Below are 20,205 nucleotides of genomic sequence, written 5' to 3'. Positions count from 1 at the left end.
CTTCGTATTACTACCAGAGAGAACTTCTGAAACATACGTTTCATCAGGTCACTTCTAGTTTTAAAGATTTTCAGTGACAACTATTTCCAATTCTTCAGAATGGTACACAAGACCCTTCTGATTTCCCCTTCGGTTTTTTTTTTTTTTTTCCTATTCTGGATGAGCAAATGTCATTGCTGAAACTACTGTTGGAGGGAGTGATTGGTCTTCCAAGTCCACTCCAGGAGAATTTTTTATTATTCCAAATTGCTTGGCCCAGTTCTGAGTTCTGGTCTATATGTTTAGAGCCTCACTCTATATTTCCTTGTAAATAGCAATGAGGCTCAGGCAGCTGCCAGCCCCAGTTCTGAGGGAGTGTTGTCTTTGGTGTGTGTGTCATTATCAGTGTTTTTAACAGTGCATTGACATAACAGTATGCATTTGAAAACCCTCACCTAAATACTTTCTTATGTAACTGATTGCAATGGCTCCAAATAGCCCCCATCTTTCAGTCGAAGCAGACACCCACTTACCAAATTAATCATGCTTCCACAAAGTACCTCCATGCAAATGAAGGCTGTTAGATTGTTTTTTGTACATAATCTCTTTAAAGAAGAGAGCCTCTCATCTAATTCATAAGGTGTGACATAGTCACCTTGAATTCTCTGACTACTAGCAAAGTTATAAGCAATTAATCTGTATTGCAGTAAGGGAGGGTAATGGAGATGTTCTTAAAAACAAAGGGCTAGCCTTTTATATATTTGTGCCTATAAAATAGTTTTGTTTGTAGCAAGTGCTCTCAAAAAATCGTTGAGTGTGTTAAGTTGCAAGCAATGTCTATGTGTACCCTTTTCGTATTTGCATTTCTTTCTCTGTATTTTTCCTTTTCTTCATTTTAATACAATCAGGTCATTTGAATTAAGATACCTGCTATCAATGGGGACGATGAAGTACCTTGTATCTTTATTAACATTGCTTTAAACACAGTGTTCTTTGCATTTTTGAGCAAGCATCAGTGATGCCTGTGGCATGTTACAGAAGCTTGGAGAGAACATTTAATATCTACCACAAGCATGAAATATTGCACTGGAAACAGATATATTAAAATCATTTTTTGCTGCAAAGTATGTTGATGAAATTACATTCTTCTGGACAGTTTAGTATGAGCAGCAAACACAAAATGAAACTATGTGAGTGTAGAATCACCTCATGTGGATTTTGCATGCTGTCGTTTGCATACATGAAATTTAAAGATAGGTAATAAAATAGCAAAGCTCTGAGAGGCCCTTTTATGACTCCACCAGTTGCTTTTAGTTTCAGAAGGATCCTTCAGCGGGGGGCCTCCATATTGTGAAATCAGGAGGTTTGGTCCTTATGTCCATCATAGTCTTGCCTTGCACAGGACACCACAAAGCTGCAGGCACTCTTTCCACTGTGGAATTTCTCACTTCCAAAAGCCCCATCAATTTGGTGCCTGGAATAAAAGCCAAGGGCAGTGCTGACATGCAGACCTGGCTCTACGTCCCAATACACCAAATAACGTCCCTGTCCTGAAGTAGTGGTGAGTTGGGACAAGCAGTAGTTCATATGGAGAGTGAATCTTCAGGACTAGGACAAACACAGTTAGGATATTCTTTTCCTTCTTTGAGCTAAATAAACCCTACTTAGGGTGTCCCAGAAACCTTCTGTATTTATAGCGTGATAAAATGTTTTTGGTGCCAAGGGCCGTGGTCCATTTTTTTTTTTTTTTTTAATGTTAAGATCATTTAGTTATTCAACCAGCATTTTTTAATTTGGTAATAACTGTTGATAGAGCCCTTACACAATAACACATAGGGTTCCTCTTCAAATATCATCTCACTTAATTCAAATAATAAAGCTTCTGAGCTAGGCAGTCCCATTTCATAGCTGAAGAAAAAGGCTCAGAGAATTAAGTAACTTGCCAAACAAAGTTCAACAGGTAATAAGTAGCTAAACCACCATTCAAAGCTGAGTTCTCCAGACTTTAAAGCCAAAAAGGTACTGCCAGCCGTATTGCCTTGGATACCAAAGTGGTTACAGCGCTGCCATGGCGACCAGGTCAGGTGACCTCTAGTGCGCAATACAAATCTTTTCTCAGAAACAGGGAACTGATCTCAGCGCATTTCTTCAAACTTAGAACATAATCAGGAGTATTTTCTATGCTGAGCTTTTGTCCCTCAAAAAGGAAGGTAAAAGAAAAAAGCTTATTGGTTGTCAAATTATGAGAAATTGGACTGCTTGAAACTACCCCCTATTTTTGGAAAATTCAGAAGAAAATTTAAATGAATCTAAAACAGGAGTGCAGTTTTTATTAGAAGACTTCTCTCCAAACCCCATGAAATAGGGCTAGGTGATATCAGAACTGACACAGCTAAGAGGGATATTTATGTGTAGTTGGAAGAAGCAGCAATCATGTTTATATATTGTTGTTGGGTGCCGTTGAGTCGATTCCAACTCTTAGCGAGCGACCCACTGTGACAGATTAGAACTGCCCCATAGGGTTTCCTGAGCTGTCATCTTTATGGGAGCACACCTGGTGGCGTAATGGTTAAGCACCAGGCTTCTAACCGAAAGGTCGATAGTTCAAAACCACCAATGGCTCCAAGGGAGAGAACTTGGCAAACTGCTTTCTTAAAGATTACAGCCTAGGAAACCTTATAGGGCAGTTCTACTTTGTCCAGTAGGTCACTATGAGTCGGAATCGACTCAACAGCACACGACAACAACAACAATCTTTAGGGAAGCAGAATGCCAGGTCTTTTCTCCCACGGCGCCACTGGTGGGTTTACACTGCCAGCCTTTGGTTAGCAGCCAAGCTCTTAACCATTGCATCACCAGGGCCCCTTCGTGCTTCTGTAGTGGAGAAAATTAAATCCCCAAGGGCTGGAATGTGGATTGGTCAATTTAAAATTGGCTTAATTTTGCATAGTAAATTCATAATGACGATTGTTTTCATTATAGTGAGACTGTCTACCTTAATATTTTTCCTATTGCATAAAAATTTAAGCAAATCAATTGTCAGAACTCTTGATATTATCCAGTCATATATATTTTAACTCATTTTGACTACTACCTGATTTATTAAGTTTACCATATTTTCCAAACCAAAAATGGAGATATATGATCAAACAAGATTTAAATTCATAAACAATATTAATTGAAAAACCTCAAAAAGGCATAAAACTAAAAACATATGTAGTCAAGTGTTCCATGCTTATCGCATTTAAATCATAAAATGACATGAAATTTTACCTACTTCAGTAAAGCTGAAGTCTATAGTCATTATATATAACTTAACATGCTTCTGAATTATTTCTTTGCTTATAACATACTTAACTTGGATGGGTCACTTTTCTCAACATCAGACAAGTAGCAAGCCAACTTAATATTAGCCTTAAACAGAGACAACCAGAAAGATTTTTTTTTTCTTTCAAGAATTAAAAACAGAAATCTATTTTCTAAATCATTGATGATTTTTGGATAATCTATTGCAATAAGTTAAATTAAGCAAAAAAAAAAAAAGAAAGCACTTTGCTCTTGAGTTAATTGTTCATTTAGATAGCTTAAGTTTTATTGTTTTTTTTGAAATTTTACCTTCCCAAGCCATCTAGATGTTCCTTTGCTAAGCAAGCAGGAATATACAGTTTAATACAAAGGTTAACCAGTGTGTTTGGCTAAAATAAATTATGTCATCCGAGAAAATGTTTATGCACTGCAAAGGTGAGCCACTGCACCTTCATCGGCTGTGCTGAGTGAAGTAATACTTAACTCCCACATGGAGCGGGGAGATAGGACAGTGCTTACTTTCTTGGCTTTATCGAAAGGTCTTCAATTATTTTAATATCTTTGAGGCTGAATATCTTCGTAGTAGTAAAGAACAATTGCATGGCTCTCGTTAGAATGTATATCACACATGATATTTTTAAAGCATGCCTGTCCTTTTGGGGATTAAAAAGAAAAGGTAATTTAGTGAAGATAAAATGGACTTAAGCAAGCATTGTATTCTTTACCTAGCATTTTACTGACATAGTTCAATAATTATCCTTCACTGTGGCTTTGAGATAGCTGTCTTTCAAATAATGGAAGGACAGAGAAGGGAGGAGGAAGAGAGGGAAAAGAAGAAGAAAGGGCGAGAGAGAGGGCAGGGAAGAGATAGGAAGGAAATGGTAGGGAGGATGTTCAAAAAAGACAAGATCTGAATCGTCTTCAGTAGAGATACAGAGGTGTCACTTTTGTTTTATCACAGGATTAAGACAAAGCTAACCTCAGCTGCAACTGCAAATAAAGACTATATTATTGATTTTGCATTTTTTTTCAAAATATGTTCATTTCTCTACATTTCCTTGAGATATGAGTGGCAAATTAGTTTCCTGTAGCTCACAAAAGGTACCTTCTTCATCCCCTATCGTCAAGCGAATTTAGAAGTCTAGTTAGAGTGATAGGACAGATGCACAAATAATGATGGTGAAAGGGAGTTCATGAATGGCAACACTATTTCCAAACTGCATAAGTTACTGGTGTATTCCCTAGGAGTTTTAATCAGCCTTCTAAACTAGACCCCTGCAGTTACAGCTATATGGATAATTCAAGAAAGAAACAAGTCACTTTTCACTTAGCGTGATGCTTTATATACAGCAAATACACACACACACACACACACTCACACACACACACACACACACAGAGCTACCTTTTGATTGACCAAATAATTTGGCCTTTGTTCTCAAATGAAAAAGAAATACATGGAAATAAAATATACATAGGCAAAATTTAGGGGGAAAAAAAAAAAAGCCTCATGAGAGCCAGTTTAGAATTCAGGTTCAATAAAAGGAAAGCAATACTGAGCCACCAATTTTCTCATGATCTTTTCTTTGGGGGGAAAAAAAAATACCATTTAGCCAAATGCAAGGTCAGATGAGCCCCGAAGTTCTATGTCAGCATGTTACCCTACCCTTAGCAGCCAGGAATCTGTTATTACTTACCTATAACTTTAAGTAGGATACCATTGTTTGGTATGTCTCAATGAGCTAAATCAAAGTTCCTCATGACGAAGAATGCCTCCAGAAGGATCATTAGAAATCAAGTTGACTTAGATGCTATGAGGCCAAATGCTTAGAACTTGAGCCTGATTTTGAGTTCTCCCTCTTCTATCACTGCCTAAGTGAAATTTGATTACAAGTGGTACCTAATGTATCCTTCCCATTCCAATTTCTCTTTATTCAGTTCCCTTAAAATACCTATTATTATTATTATTTTTAACATATCAGTAGCATTTTTTAAATATGAAATAGCCAAACTAACCCAGAAAACAGAAATGACCTATAATCTTATGTCAAACAAGATCTAGTGTTAAAATTTTGATGAATTTCCTTTGAATATTTTTATGTGAATGTTTATTTGTATACAGCTGAAATCATGCTGTATATATAGAATTTTGCAGCTCTTAGCACTTATCTTGATTCTTTAACAATGTTTAATGTATTGTAATGCTCTGTGCTGCTTTAGTCTCTTACCCTCTTATTATGCATTTTGTTTTTCTAACTAAAGTGTAAACTCCTCTGAGGAAGAGACTTTATCTTCCATGTGTTTGTTCTTATCTTATTTACTACACTTAGACTAGCAATCTACTTTCTCAGGAACTCAACATAAATATTGTTTAATTTCTTGGATTTATAGGAATCTTTAGAATGAGTAAATCACTTTCAGCCACCACCATACCTGTAGGAAGTAAACTTTTTTCCCAAGAGTTCTTCAGGGCTCCAAAAGAGTTGGTTCTTTAGAAAAAGGCCCAGGTGTGGGGAAAATTTATTTTTAGAATAGTGTGCATTCCATAAGATCTGAAAAATATTCATATTTTTTAATGCTCATATAATCGGTTAGGTAGGTCTTGCCTTAGACGAAGCTGTGAGGAAGGCAAAAAATTGATGCATTGCCCCTTCTCTTGAGCCCATTTCCACCCCCAAGGCACACCTGAAGTTCATTTTTCACATTGCAGTCAAAGAGAGCTTTTGAATCAGCAAGTTTTAACACATTCCCTAAAATCCTTCAATAGCTTCTCATTGCACTCAGGATAAACTTCTTACTAGGGCAGCACTTTGTGGGCAGTGTGTCATCCCCTTACCTCTGCATCACCCCCCTCTCTCCTCCCTGCATTATGTATTCCAGTCATTCTTGAAGTCCTGGGAACACAACATGCTCACTCAGGCCTTTGCATATCCTGTTTCCTTTGCCCAGAAGACCATTCCTCTCCATCACCAACCAAACCTCCCCATCTTCAGTTGGCTAATTGTTACTCATGCTTCAGGGCTCAGCTACAATACCATCTTCTTTGGAAAGCCTTTAGCCCCACTAGACTAGGTCCTCCTCAGTGTTCCCCTAACATCTTGTGTTCACCCATATCATATTACTTATCATATACATCTATATTTCTTTTTTTACAAAAAAATGCCTTTTTAAAAAGATGACTGTTTACTTATCACTCCTTCCTCCTATCCCAGAACATAGACTCTTTGAAGACAAAAACGATTGGTCTGTCTATCCTCAATAGCTGGCTGACACAGAGCATATGCTCACTAGATACTTCCTGAATTAACGAATGCTTCTGCCCTTGTTCCTTATTTCCACTTGTGTGTCATGGCCTTGGGTACCCCGTGGATTCACCACACTAACCCCCATTTAGATACCCTCGGTGACTAAGCTTCTTATCTTTGCTACCTTTCCCATTTCCATGACAATATTTTGGACTGTACTCTGAGATTTGCCTCTGTAGATAGGTTAGCATTCTGATCTACTTTTCCTCTTAGAGGTGCTAATAGCCCAGGTGTCACTCTCCTTATTTAGAATGTGGTTGTAAACCAGAGCCTTTCTGAGAGTTTCTTAACCCAAAGAAAAAGGCTATAATGGAAGAACTTTGAATCCTTTTATTGAAAGAGGGATGGGGGGCTTTCTGCATTCCTAAAATCCTCCTGTGTGGGTGACGGCCAGTTTCTTTTATGTAGGCCAGCGTCAGAGTCATTTGACATGAAATACTTACCCTTAAGGATTCGTTGTGATCCCTTTGTGAAAGACGCGCTTAAGAATATTAATATTGCTTTTTATGGAAACTTTTGGTAACAGATCTCTAATATAAGTCACAGAGAAAAAGTTCATTGTTATATGCCTCAAATTTAATGGAGATGTTAAACTGTACTTCTACACATAATTTTATGTAGAAGAGTTTACAGAAATATAGGAGAAATTAAATTATTTAAGCTATTATGTGGTAAGAAAATCACTGCAGTAGAGAGCATACTAATGAACTAGATATCTAAAGATGAAATGAATTTTACTGTCTAAGAAATAAATTAATTCATCTGAGCTACTGAAAGATGATTTACATCTAGGTAAAATAGGGGCAAATTCTTCATCTTTCTCCGTATAAGGAGAATTATCTCTGGGAATTACTTAAAGAGGAGAACAAGTGAGTTGGTCCAGATTTAGAAGAAGATTAAAATGTTCTTGATTTCTATGGAAATGATCATGGGTCATCTTGTGTTTCCCCCTGCTTCTGATTTGGATGCATTCCTTTTTTTCTTAAAGCAGTTTTCTGTAGTCTACTTTGCAGTGTCTAATGACTTTACCACCGATGAATCGTTTAATACAGAGCCAATAAGACCTTTACAGATAATATAACCCAACCCACTTATTTTGGAGATGAGTGACTTGGAATTCAGAGAGGTCAGCAGCATGTTCTGCCACCCTGCTGTACAATAGCAGAGCTGGAACTTGAAACCAGGTGTCTTAACTCTGTGTCCTGTGTTCTTTCTACCACACTGCAGATATTTTCTGGGAAATTTGGAATAATCTTAGATGGCTAAGTGAATAAATAGTCTTATTCAAATACTCAATTTATGACATACGCTAATAATATCTAACACTTTTTGAGCACTGTTCTAAGGGCTTTATATGCATTAACACGTATGATACTCCCAATGACTTATGCTTCTTGCTTTAACCAATAATAAAGCGGAGGCACAGAGCACATAAGACACTTACCACACAACTTGTCAATGTTGAGTTTGGGACTCAAAGCCAGGCAGTTGAACTCCTGAGTCTTGGTACTAAACTGCTACATCGTTCTTCCCTTCATTCAAGTATATTCATAAATTAATCAAATATATGTGCTGAAATGTATTTTCAATGGTGTCAAGAACATAGACTTTGGAGTCAGTTAAAGGTTGGAATTCTTGGCTGTGCTACTTAGTAACTGTATGACTTTCCATAACTTCCTCTCACATGGTCCCTGTGTTCTCATTGGTGACATGCAGCTTCTCTAGTAGGGCACTTCCTCATCGGGTAACAGGGTGAGTTATTTAGGAAAATACATATAAAGTTCTTGAGTCTTGGAACAGTATCTACCACATTTTTAAATTTTTTTCCAACCAAGTCTCAGTTAATTGATATGCTACAGTTGTCTGTTAAACTTATTTTATGCCCTGATTGTCTAAAGGTCTAAAGTTTTTGTTTCATTGCAACAACACAGAAGCATGTTTTTTAACTCTTCTCTTTGAAAAACAGTGTCTGAAAAGAAGACACCATTGCACTTCCCTAGCTTAGTTATGTGACATTAAATTTAATTTGTTCTTTATTTAGGATATTTGTTAATGATTTAAGTTCTTCATTTTGAACATGAATTCTAATTTTTTTTTTTTTTAATGCACTGATTCTGGTGGAATATTTGGTTGAGCTATCACACGGTGCTTAACACATACACCCCCTGTTCTGTTTTTGTTTTAACTGGATTCCCTTGTAGGAACTTGCTTTCTCATTATTGCTTGTTTCTACTAAACATGAAGCTCTGAAAAAGAAACTTGAAATAATTAAGGATTTCATTTAGCCCTAGTTTGTATATACACTGGACAATGGGAATAAACAAACAAATATCAAGTAAGAAATAAACATGGGGAAAAAGCTTGCCGTGGAAATAAAATCAGAAAAGAATTTCACTATTCCTTTAGAAATGTCATCATCTACTACTGTACAAAGGAAGATTTTCTTTCCAGCAATAAAAGACAAAAAGTTTCCAATATCTTTGCAGTATCTACTTCATTGAAAATTAATGAAATACGAATTACAATTGTCTTGGGCAAAACTGTGCTGCCAAATCATCTTGCAGTCACAAAAAGTATCTGAATGTCGACCTAGCATATATACTGAGCAAATATGACACTTGCTTGCCCATAATTTCAAAGCATCATCAAATATTTTTTTCTCTGCACAATTTTCTAGGACATTAATCTCTCCATCTTTTCCTGTCTCTTTAAGAATTTATTCTTTGATCTTATCTCTGAGAATTTAATTTCCTTTTCCACTATAGAGATGTGAATTGGGTAGGAGTAATTTTACACAAATCTGTCTTGGAAGAAGTACAGCCAGGATCCTCCTTAGAAGCAAGGATGGTGAGACTTCGTCTTGCTTAATTTGGACATGTTACTAGGAGGGACCAATCCGTCGAGAAGGACATCATGCTTGATAAAGTAGAAGGTTAGGGAACGGGGAAGACCCTCAATGAGATGGATCGACACAGTGGCTACAACAATCGGCTCGAACACAGCAGTGATTATAAGGATGATGCAGGGCTTGGCGATGTTTAGTTCTCTTATACATGGGGTCATTATGAGTTGGAACCAACTCAAGGGCACCTAACAATAACAGTTTTAAAGAAAGAAGCCCTGGTGTTGCAATGGTTAAGCACTTGGCTGCTAACCGAAAGGCAGTCTGTTTGAACTCACAAGCTGCTGTGAGGGAGAAAAGACCTGGCAATCTGCTTCCATAAAGATTACAGCCTAGAAAACCCTATGGGGTAGTTCTGCTCTATCACACTGGGTCGCTATGAATAGGAATTGACTCTGCAGCTCACAACAACAGCAGTTTTAAAGCTACAAAGTGGTAACTTTAAATAAAACCTAAAGAAACCAAGAAAGATATTTTTCTTCTACCTTATCGCTACTGGAGAGATAATGTGACAAGATGGTTCATGGCTGTAAGACAGCATTGAGACCTGTAATTCCACCAATTCACCTCGGCACAATTTATCTACCAGAGGCTGCCTGGGCTGACATTTTCTTATGCTCTGGCAAGAACCTGGAATACTTCAGGGTCTTCCTAACTGAGCCCTTCTTTTTAGAGCCACACCTACTCTCTCAATTGTTCTTCACAGCGCATCCAGATGGAGCACTCCAAAATATAAACCACTTGACTCCCCTGCTTAAAACCCACCAATGATTTCTCATTGCAGGGCAATTCAGCTCAACTCCTTAGTAGGGCTTTCACGGATTTTACTGGACAGTGAGGCTTCCCTCTCTAGCCTCAACTGCCTTCACTCCATTCAGTTCTTTGAACATTCTATGCTGTCCTTCGCCTCCAGGCCCCTGAACGTGTGAATGTCTTTCCTGGTACTCCCTAAGGCCCTTTGTTGGTTGACTAGTTTACTGTGCATATACGGTGTGCAGTGAAAATAGAAGAGGAAACGTATTTGGGGAAAGTGTTACACCAGACAAAGAGAATCGAGAAAAGGATGAAGTATGTTCTTTCCAGCCCAGCCTCTAATTTCTATATACCCTTCTCTTTTCTTCCAAGTCCCTGCTCTTCTCAGGCACTTTAAGCTGTCCCTGCCTTTCTTAGTCTTAGCAAAATCTCAAAAAGAGAACCTATGATTAATTATTTATACCTCACCATGAATTCACACAGCAGTCAACAAATATTGTGGAGTGTCTGTTATATCTAGAGTCCCTGGGTGGTGCAAAGGTTAATGCACTCAACTGCTAACTGAAAGGTTGGAAGTTTGAGTCTACACTGGGGTGCCTCAAAAGAAAGACCTGGCAATCTACTTCTGAAAAATCAGCTATTGAAAACTCTATGGAGCACAATTCTATTCTGACACACATGGGGTTGCCATGAGTCAGAATCAACTCAACAGCAAGTGGTTTGGATTTCGGTTTTTATTATATACCTGGCCTTATTCTAGGCACAGAGAATGTATCAGTGAACAAGAAAGGATACCTCCCAGTTCTTAATGAGTTAGTGGAAGAGGTAGAAAAGAAGCAATCCAATGATTAAATAAGATAATTCCTTGCCAGGAAGAATATAAAATGGGAATATGTGATAGAGTGATGGGGGGAGGAGGTGTCTAGTTTAGATCATATGGTAGCAAAAAGCCTCTTTGAAACTGAGATCTTCATGACAGGAAGTAGCCTCAATCATAAGAAGAATGGAGGAAGAGCATTCCAGGCAGAAGGAAAAGCATGTACAAAGGCTATGAGGTGGAAGGAAATCAACTTGGTGTGTTCAAGGAGTAGGAAGAAAGTCCAGAAAAGATGGAGCAGAGTTCATGAAGAGAAGAGTGGTAGGAGGCAAGCTGAGAGAGCTTGGCCAGAGATGAGCCAGGCACGGCCTTGCAGGCCTGGTAATGGGTCCCTATTTTATTCCTAGCCCAAGTGGAGGATTTTCAGAGGGGAAATGATGCAGTCTCATTTAGAATTGTACAAGTTAGTTCTAACTTCTGTTTAGAAAGTAGATGGAGGAATAGAAGGAGAGGACACAGTGAGATGATTTAGGAACTTAAAGTCACCCCAGTAAATTAAGTCAGTTCACATGAAGGTTGAAGGGTTGAAATGGGGAGAGCTTTAAAAGCAATGGGTTACCATCCTGTGTATTTTAAGTTCTATATTCATTGAGACATAAAAGATGATCTCTGCTGTTAAAGGCACTTTAGAATTTATATGTTGTTGTTGTTCTGTTCTGACTCATCGTGACCCTATAGGACAGAGTAGAACTGCCCCTATAGGGTTTCCTAGGCTGTAATTTTTACAGGAGGAAATCAACAGGTATTTCTCCCATGGAGCTCCTAGTGGGTTCGAACCACCAACCTTCCAGTTAGCAGCCGAGCACTTAATCATTGCACCACCAGAGCTCCTTATAATTTGTCTAGAAGATTTTATTTGGAAAGGGAAACATGGAATCAACGAACATATTAAATGGTTGTTGTTGTTAGTTGCCATGGAATCAGCTCTGACTCATGGAGACCTTATGTATAACAGAACAAAATGTTGCCCAGTCCTGCACCATCTTCATGATTGGTGTGTTTGAGTCCATGGTTGAGGCTGTTGTGTCAGCCCCACACCCGTCTCATTGAGGGTGTCCCTCATTTTCGCTGACCTTCTACTTTACCAATCATGATATCCTTTTCTAGCAATTGGTCTTTCCTGATGACATGTCCAAAGTAGGCAAGCCAAAGTCTCACCATCTTTGCTCCTGGGAGCATTCTGGTTGTATTAAATGGTAGGCAATTGCTATAGTGGATAGCAAGATATTAGAAAAATGGATCTATAGGTCAATAAATTTCATCCCAAAGAGAGTGGGGATCAGGAGCAGAAGTGGCAACCCTGAAACTACCCCATCGAAAAAACAAAACAAATCCCTTGCTGTCTGCTCAAATTCTGACTCTTAGAGACCCTATAGGACAGAGTAGAACTGATCCATAGAGTTTCCAAGGCTGTAAATCATTATAGAAGCAGTCTGCTGCATCTTTCTCCCATGGAGTGGGTGGTGAGTCCAACCTCAGACCTTTTGGTTAGCGAGTGAGTACTCAATCACTGTGCCACCAGGGCTCCACAGGATCCTGAAAAGCACTAGACTTGGAATCAAAAGCCCTGAGTTGGAACCCTGACTTTATCTCTTTAACTAATGGGTTTACCCTCTTGATTTCCTCATCTAATAAACAAAACGATTCTACCAGGTGAATGGTAAGATCTTGTCTAGATGTAAAAATAACCGATTCATAGCCATTTTCGTTATAATGATATCATTTCTGATACTCAGGTATCTTCAGAGTAACTTTATATGTGTTATTTTAATGAAGTTTGTTGTTGTTGTTAGGTACCATCCAGTCGGTTCCAATTCATACTGACCCTATGTACAACAGAATGAAGTAATTTTTCAGTTAATAAGGTACTAGAACTGAAAATTACTTCAAAATTTTGTACTTCTAACTTCTCATTTTATAGATGAGAAAACAGAAACCTAGAAGGGGAAAGAGAACAGTTTTGGGTGATTTATCCAATTAGTGTGAGATGCATGGCTGCAACCTAGGTCACATGACTCCCGATTAAACGTTCTCTCCATTAATCCTACCTGACTTCATGTAAGTTCAGGGAAGTTCTTCCCAGGTGATAATTACAATATTTATTATATTTATTCTCTATTTGTTCTATAAATTGGGTAGTTTGGGAAACTAACCAACTTCTACCACTCCTTACAAAATAGTAAAATTTCTCATAAGGTAATGTATAAAGTGTATAGGTAGTCCCTGATCTGAGGTACAGTGAACCGCTTATGACAATCTGTTTTGTTTTTTGTACATCTTATTGTTGGTAATATACACTACATACAATGTTACAGCTCATAATTTGCTGATGTTATCATTCTCAGACATTCACTTGCAAATGTTTATATGTAATGTTTCCAACCTCCAAAGACAAATAAAGATTGGATTTATAAAGATACTAATAATAAAAGGCAGTAATAATGAAAACTAAAAAACGAAGAGGTATTGCACTTACATCAGAACCAACTTACAACACAGTCACCCGAATGGAACCCTGTCGTAAGTCGGGGACCACCTGTATTTCTCAGGACTATAGTGAGTAGGGTGATTGCTTCAACTGCGTTTACAACATGTGGACCTTTCAATAGCGTTTTCCATTTAGGAGAGCTTGTTTATTTTGCTGTAGTGCATGTAATGGAGCAGAATAGGAGAGAGAAATTCATTCTATTTGTTACATTGATTCAAATATAATGTGAAAAGATGAAAGCATATCTTTTATGGAGTAATTTTTATGAAAATGGAAATTAAACAACTTCTAAAGGGAAGTTAGCAGCTAGCCAAACCCAGTGAAGATCTGTTATTTAAAAATCGATATTTCTTCTTCCTTAAAATTCTGACTTTTGGCCAGATACATTATCAGCATCCTCTTTGATTCACAATAATCTCCAAATAAGGCCGGAGAGATGCATAAATCTTTTTGCCACTGCTAACAATCTCTGCGAGATCTTTTGATGACAGAAATGAGTAAAGACAGAGCTGCACATTCATAAATGAATAAAGAAAACCTTCAAAATACATTCTCTTCCAAGTAATCATAAGCACAAGCCAGCATTGAAGATAGGCTTTCAAACAGTAGAAACAAGGGTGGAGCTAACAAGCTTAAAACAATAATAAATGAACCTAATTGAGGAGTAGTTTGGGCCATAATGAAACAGCATTTCAGCAACCTCTTAGTGCCAAGACAGGATCCCTGTCTCCTGCCTCCAAGCTTTCCTACCTTTCCACTTGCAGCTCTTTGGAGTATCTCATAGAGCTTAGTCAAGAGAGAGCCTTGGGAACCTATAGTCAGAATTTCAGTTAGTTTTTTTAATAAGGAAAAGAGACGGGAAAATTAGAAAAGATGGCTTGGAAGTGGGAGAGACACCTAGGGCAGAAAACCAAACCACAACAAAGCAACAACAGAAAGATCCTCATAACAAATCCTTATTTAAAAATATATTGTTCATTTCAAGTTGGTCAGGTTGAGTTAAATAGAATTATTGTTTCTGTTTGACATACAGGGAAAGAAAATAGGTATATGGAGTGATTACAAAATTTCTCTCTTGCAATTCTTGATGATCCTGCTAACGGCATTTGTAATCCCTGTACTTTTCAAACTTTCTGTGTTTGCAGCTCACTTTCAAATATTAGAGTTGTTTTGGTGCACATTAAAAATACAAATACAAACACCTGCCTCAGACATAGATGTCTGGATTATACAAGTCCACCATAATTGTTACAAGTGCTACTATAGTACAACATTGCCTTGCACTTCTATAAAAATGTCCATGGTTATAAAACTAGAGTTTGTTGTCCTTCCATACCACCCTCTCTAAAAGGAAGTGTTTCCTGCCCTCATTTTACTCTTTTCTGTCCTTGTGAGGTAAGCATCTTGTCTGTTCCAGCAAACACGACATTCTTCTATGGCACGAATTTACTTTTCTCCTGCCTTTCACCCAGTACCTGCAGTACGTTTTCGTTCCTCTACTCTCTCACGCAACCTGACAGTAGGTTCAGTATTCCACCTGACAATCATTGTCATTAAAGTACTTGACAGTTGTGGCAAAAATAAAATTTTCAACTTCATTAAAATTTGGTGACAACTGCCAGGGATTTCTTTCTGTCACGGCATTCTGGTTGAGCATGCTCTGAAACCGTTCATGTGCCTCAGTCTCCATCTTAAGGGCAAAAGCTTAGGTGTGTCTTAAAGAGGAATAATTGCTTCTCTTACCAATCTCCTACTCTTATGATCTTGCCTATTCTACCTCACGTCAAACTCAGAAATCAAGATGATTTTTGGCAACCATATCTGAAAATCTTTGTCTCATTTAGTGGGTGTGTCCACTGTCATTTGTGAGAAAAGATCAACCTATGTTTGTAGCGGGTGTTTGGAGGATACATTACATGTGCTTACATGATATTTACGTGCTACATCATTTAATGCCATTAAATTAATACTAGGGAACAGTATCTTTTTTCCTACTATTCTGCAATACCCAGTACCTCTAGACTATAAAGAATGAGTAAAGATGTTTGTACGTGTATGTGTGTGTACATGTGTATGTTAACTCTAGAAAGTTTAGCATGTTTGTTATTGAATTGATAATTATTTCACTTAGTGAAATGTTGTCAGCTCATGCCATGCTTCACTTTTGCTTGAAAGTGAGTCAGAAAAGTTGATCATTGCATTAAGGACTTATACTAGATTGTTACAGAAGGAAATGGTGGGAACGAGCGTATGGGTTAATCTAAATAATATTCATGTACATTTTCCTATGCATGTGGCAAGTCTTGTTTAAATTCATAATACTATTTGCATCTTTGCTAATCCTAATCATCTTGCATGATATCCCATGTAGCCCCAAAAAGTTCAATATAAAATCCTAATATGCCACTCCACTCACATCCGTTCTGTGATTGCTAGAGCCTTTCTCTGCCTTCCTTGTGCTCCTTCACTTAGAGTAAGAATTCATTCTCTGGAATGTGCATCCCACTGGTAACTTAAGTCTCCTCTTTTTTTGTTTTCAAGGATGGGAGGAACAGTTTTATTGGACATCAACTGGGCGGGGTAGTGGAAGTGCCCAACAGCAAGGACCAGCGGGTCAAGTCAGCCAGAGCCATTCAAATCACCTACTACCTCCAGACCTATGGCTCTGCCACCCAAGACCTCATAGGGGAGAAGTGGGAGAATGAGTTCTGTAAACTTATGAGGAAGCTCCAGGAGGAGCACCAGGACCTCCAGCTCTACTCTTTAGCATCCTTTAGCCTCTGGAGAGACTTTCATAAGACCAGCATCCTGGCCAGGAGCAAGGTCCTGGTAAGCCTTGTGCTGATCCTGACCACAGCCACCCTCTCCAGCTCCATGAAGGACTGTTTGCGAAGCAAGCCCTTCCTGGGCCTCCTGGGGGTGCTCACAGTGTGCATCTCCATCATCACGGCAGCAGGGATCTTCTTCATCACTGATGGAAAGTACAACTCCACCCTGCTGGGAATCCCGTTCTTCGCCATGGGTAACTATCCATCCTTGTGGTAATCGGATTCTTACCGGTTTGGGGCAAGGTAGTACATTTCTTGAATTCTCAGGTGAAAGTCTGTTTTAATTTTGCATTGGTGTGTCTATGTGATTATGTAAAATTTTACTTGGGGTGGCGTCTGCATCACCTTATTGGGCCTTTCAGCAAATTATGGGTTGACCAAGCTATCTTTCCATTTATGTTGGGGCTTTTAATGCTGTAAAATGTTTTTAAGTTATATAACGTTGGAATTGTCTTCTCAGCTTTTAAAAAAATTATTGATTGGGGTTATGGGTAGATTTAAGACCTACTTCAAACAAAATTTCGTGATTCATATTCATAGGAATCCTTAAGTTGATGGTGGTGAAGAGTGAATATCTTGGGATGAAAAGTCTGAGACCCATTGACATATCCTAATTACCAAGAACTTCTTCAGAGAACTTTGTTTATTAATCTAAAGTTTTTGCAGTAAATATACTCAATTCTTCCATCCCTGTATAAACTAGGGTTTCTCCCAACCACACATAATTATCCTAGAAAATGGTGTGTTGTGGGGGAGTGCGGGTTGTGGTCTTGCAAAAGAGAAGATCAGGTCTATGAAGAAACAAATGACTGCTGGCTCATCAGCAAGACTGATGGGCCTTACCAGAAAGGAGATGATACTGGTGGTATCTACGGTAGCGGAGAAGGGTTCTGTCAAGTATGATATCATTTCCTGTATGTAGAAATTTGGAGAATGAGGTATAAAAATGGCCTCTAGGTGGTGAACTGGCATGAACAGGAGAGTCCTCAGCTGAAAAATAATTATTTTCATCTCCTCAGGTTAAAATCATCTATAAATTACACTTTTATTATTAAATAAAAGAGATGCAGACATACAAAGTCTAGATCATCAGCATGCCTTCCTTTTTTTTTCATCTTAATAAACATTTTTTGAAATGATGCTGCAGAATGAATTTATATTGTGAGTTCTGGAATCCTTTATTTGAAAACCCGACTTCACTGTGGCACTAGTAAATTAGATCATCCCCTTAAGCCCCAGTTTTCTATAAAATAAGAATAAAAATGATACCATCCTCATAGATTTGTTTATTGAATGTAACAGAATATAGTTAGAGCTTCTAGCACATGGAAAATGCTCAGTAAATATCAGCAAGTTTTAGTAGTTAACTTGACATGTTAAACAAAATGGATTCCATGATGAAATAATCCTTGGCTTCAAGAAATTGAAAGTCTTCCTGGATTTTACATATTATCACTAAATGCACCTTTGTCTTGTCATTAAAAAGTGTTTTTCTTTTTCCCAAAGAACAATATGAAAAACCTTTGTCAGCAGTGACAATGGTGACCTGTATTTGAACCATTTATACTTCTTGTGTTTTTGGCCTCAGTCTCATGACTTGAATTAATGTAACTGTAAGAACCATACAGCACAATTCACAAATGGGACATGGTTGATTCTAGGCTGACCAATTAAGCACCTTAGTACCTACTTAGGCTTTTTCTAAAACTGATGGAAGCTAATTAGGTTATGGAAATATTTATCAGGAAAAGATAGAATTATATATTCCATATAAATAAGATGAAAAGCTGTCTCTGCAGATGCTGGGTTGGAGCATAAGCTCTACAAAAGCATAGCAGTGTTTTCACTCCCTAAACAACAAAAACACTGAAAACCACAGGGACGGAAAAGTCTAGACCCTGCAGCACGCACTTTTCTGCACTCCCGGTGATCTGGAAAATCATAAATCAGCCGTGACATTGTAGGTGCAGACCCTAGGAAGCGTGGTGAATGATTACTTCTCACTATTCCTGTGATGTTAAGTCTTTAACCTGCAAAGAACATTTCTACTATGTTCGGAAAACAAAGCAACAAAAGACCTGTAAATATATATTTACTTAGGCTTTTTGCTCCATTAAGGAAGGATTTCTCTTCTTTCCTCGCTCGTTTCCTCCCTCCCTCCCTTTCTTCCTTATTTCCTTCCTTCTTCTGATCAAATAATTGTTGTAGTAAAAATACCAAAATCAAGAAGTCGTGAAATAAAGGGAACATTCCACAGGGTTAGGAAACTGGAGTTTCATCCCAGTTTCTCCACTAACTTTATGTGTTACATTGGGCAGGTTATGTATAGTCCCTTTGCCCCAGTTCTTCATATATAAAATGAAGAGTTTGAACTCTTCAGTCTTAAATTTTCTAGATCCTATGATATTATTAATTTCATTCTTCTATTGAAGTTAGAATTTGATCATTCCATTATACATCTAATCTCTAGTCTCTGTTACATCTAGTATTAAAAAATAGAGGTAGAGATAGAGAGCCAGCAAGCGAGAGAGGAGAGAGATTTTTGAATTAAAAACTGACAGCCTTGCAAAGGTGGTGGGGTTGAATGTGATGTTGAGCATAAATAAATTGAGGTGGGCAGATGTATATCTGCTGGTAGTGGACACACACTGATCAAAACCAATCCCTTGTATTACAATTTACATGATGTCAACATAGCATAATTCAAAATTAGTTCGTGTAAGTAAAAGAAGCCCAACTCTTTCTGTATACTCTTTTTTCTATCCCTATATTCCTTACAGGATTTATTTGAGGCAGTGAACTCCATTATGCTCCAATATTCAAACCTTTCATTCTCATCAGAGCTTATCCCTGTCACTTGTGGTAATCTGCTCTTCAGACTAAACTAGCTCAACTGTCTTATTAGACCACCTATCTTCACTATGATTCGGAATTGACTTGACAGCAGTGGCTTTGGTTCTGGGTTTTAGATCTTTCTTCTGTAGAGCATCTGCTGGTTATTTTTTTCTAATTACTCATCCATTTACTATTCCCAATATTCAGCTATTCAGAGGCATATCTTCTGTACTTACATTTCCTGCATTTTTCAAGCCACTACCAATTTTTATACTTTGTCCTAGAGTCAAATGTAAATTTATATTTATCAAATTGTAGCTTCCAGATTTGAGTTTATAAAAGAAGACGATTGCAGACGTATGTAGTCTCTCTACAAAAGAATTCAAAGAGACAAATCCAGAATTAGATTAAAAAAAAAAAAAAAGCCAACTAAAAATGACCGCATTTAGCTCCAGCCTAACATTCTTAGCCTATCCAAGCAAAAACCAGTGAGAATGCCATTAATTTAATTTATACCTCATTGTCAGCCTTTTTTCACCTCATTTGCTTTATATGGATGTGTTTCCTCTTTCTCGACCAAGAAATACGGCTAATATAGCATGCAGACACCAAGCTGGCTTATGCTATATCTTGCTGATCTTCCATGGAGAGTTGCCAGGGACGTTAGCTACCTTGATTCACTGTTGTTTTTTCTGTCCATCTTCATTTGTTTTATATACTAAGAGTCTTAGTGGCTTGATGCCACTGGATGACTTGTTGGTTGCAGGTGATTCCAGGGTCTCCAGATATCAAACATTCACTTTCATCCCAAACGGAACATCATGTTTATTTATTTATTTGTTTGTTCAGATATATATAGAGCATTTCTTCTTATGTTTTTTGGGTACTGGAATAAAAGGCATTGAATTAACTGGTTAAGTTGTTTCCCTCAT

At 37.8% G+C, this 20,205-nt stretch overlaps 1 protein-coding gene across 2 annotated transcripts in view; it reads left to right on the top strand.

Annotated features, from left to right (window-relative positions):
* PTCHD4 (patched domain containing 4) overlaps positions 1–20,205 on the top strand; it is a 213,569-nt gene that overhangs the window by 45,440 nt on the left and 147,924 nt on the right. Inside the window, exon 3 of one of the 2 annotated variants that reach the window (XM_012556460.2) lies at positions 16,152–16,632. In XM_012556460.2, coding sequence (XP_012411914.1) covers positions 16,152–16,632 — 481 coding nt within the window. Of the gene's footprint in view, positions 1–16,151; positions 16,841–20,205 lie in introns of those variants that run through there. The other variant, XM_023734252.1, reaches the window with a different exon arrangement.

Source organism: Trichechus manatus, unplaced genomic scaffold, assembly GCF_000243295.1.
Source record: "Trichechus manatus latirostris isolate Lorelei unplaced genomic scaffold, TriManLat1.0 scaffold00065, whole genome shotgun sequence".
NCBI classification, from domain to species: domain Eukaryota; kingdom Metazoa; phylum Chordata; class Mammalia; order Sirenia; family Trichechidae; genus Trichechus; species Trichechus manatus.
The sequence above is the reverse complement of the archived record's forward strand: the minus strand, read 5'-3'. Positions and strand labels throughout refer to the sequence as shown.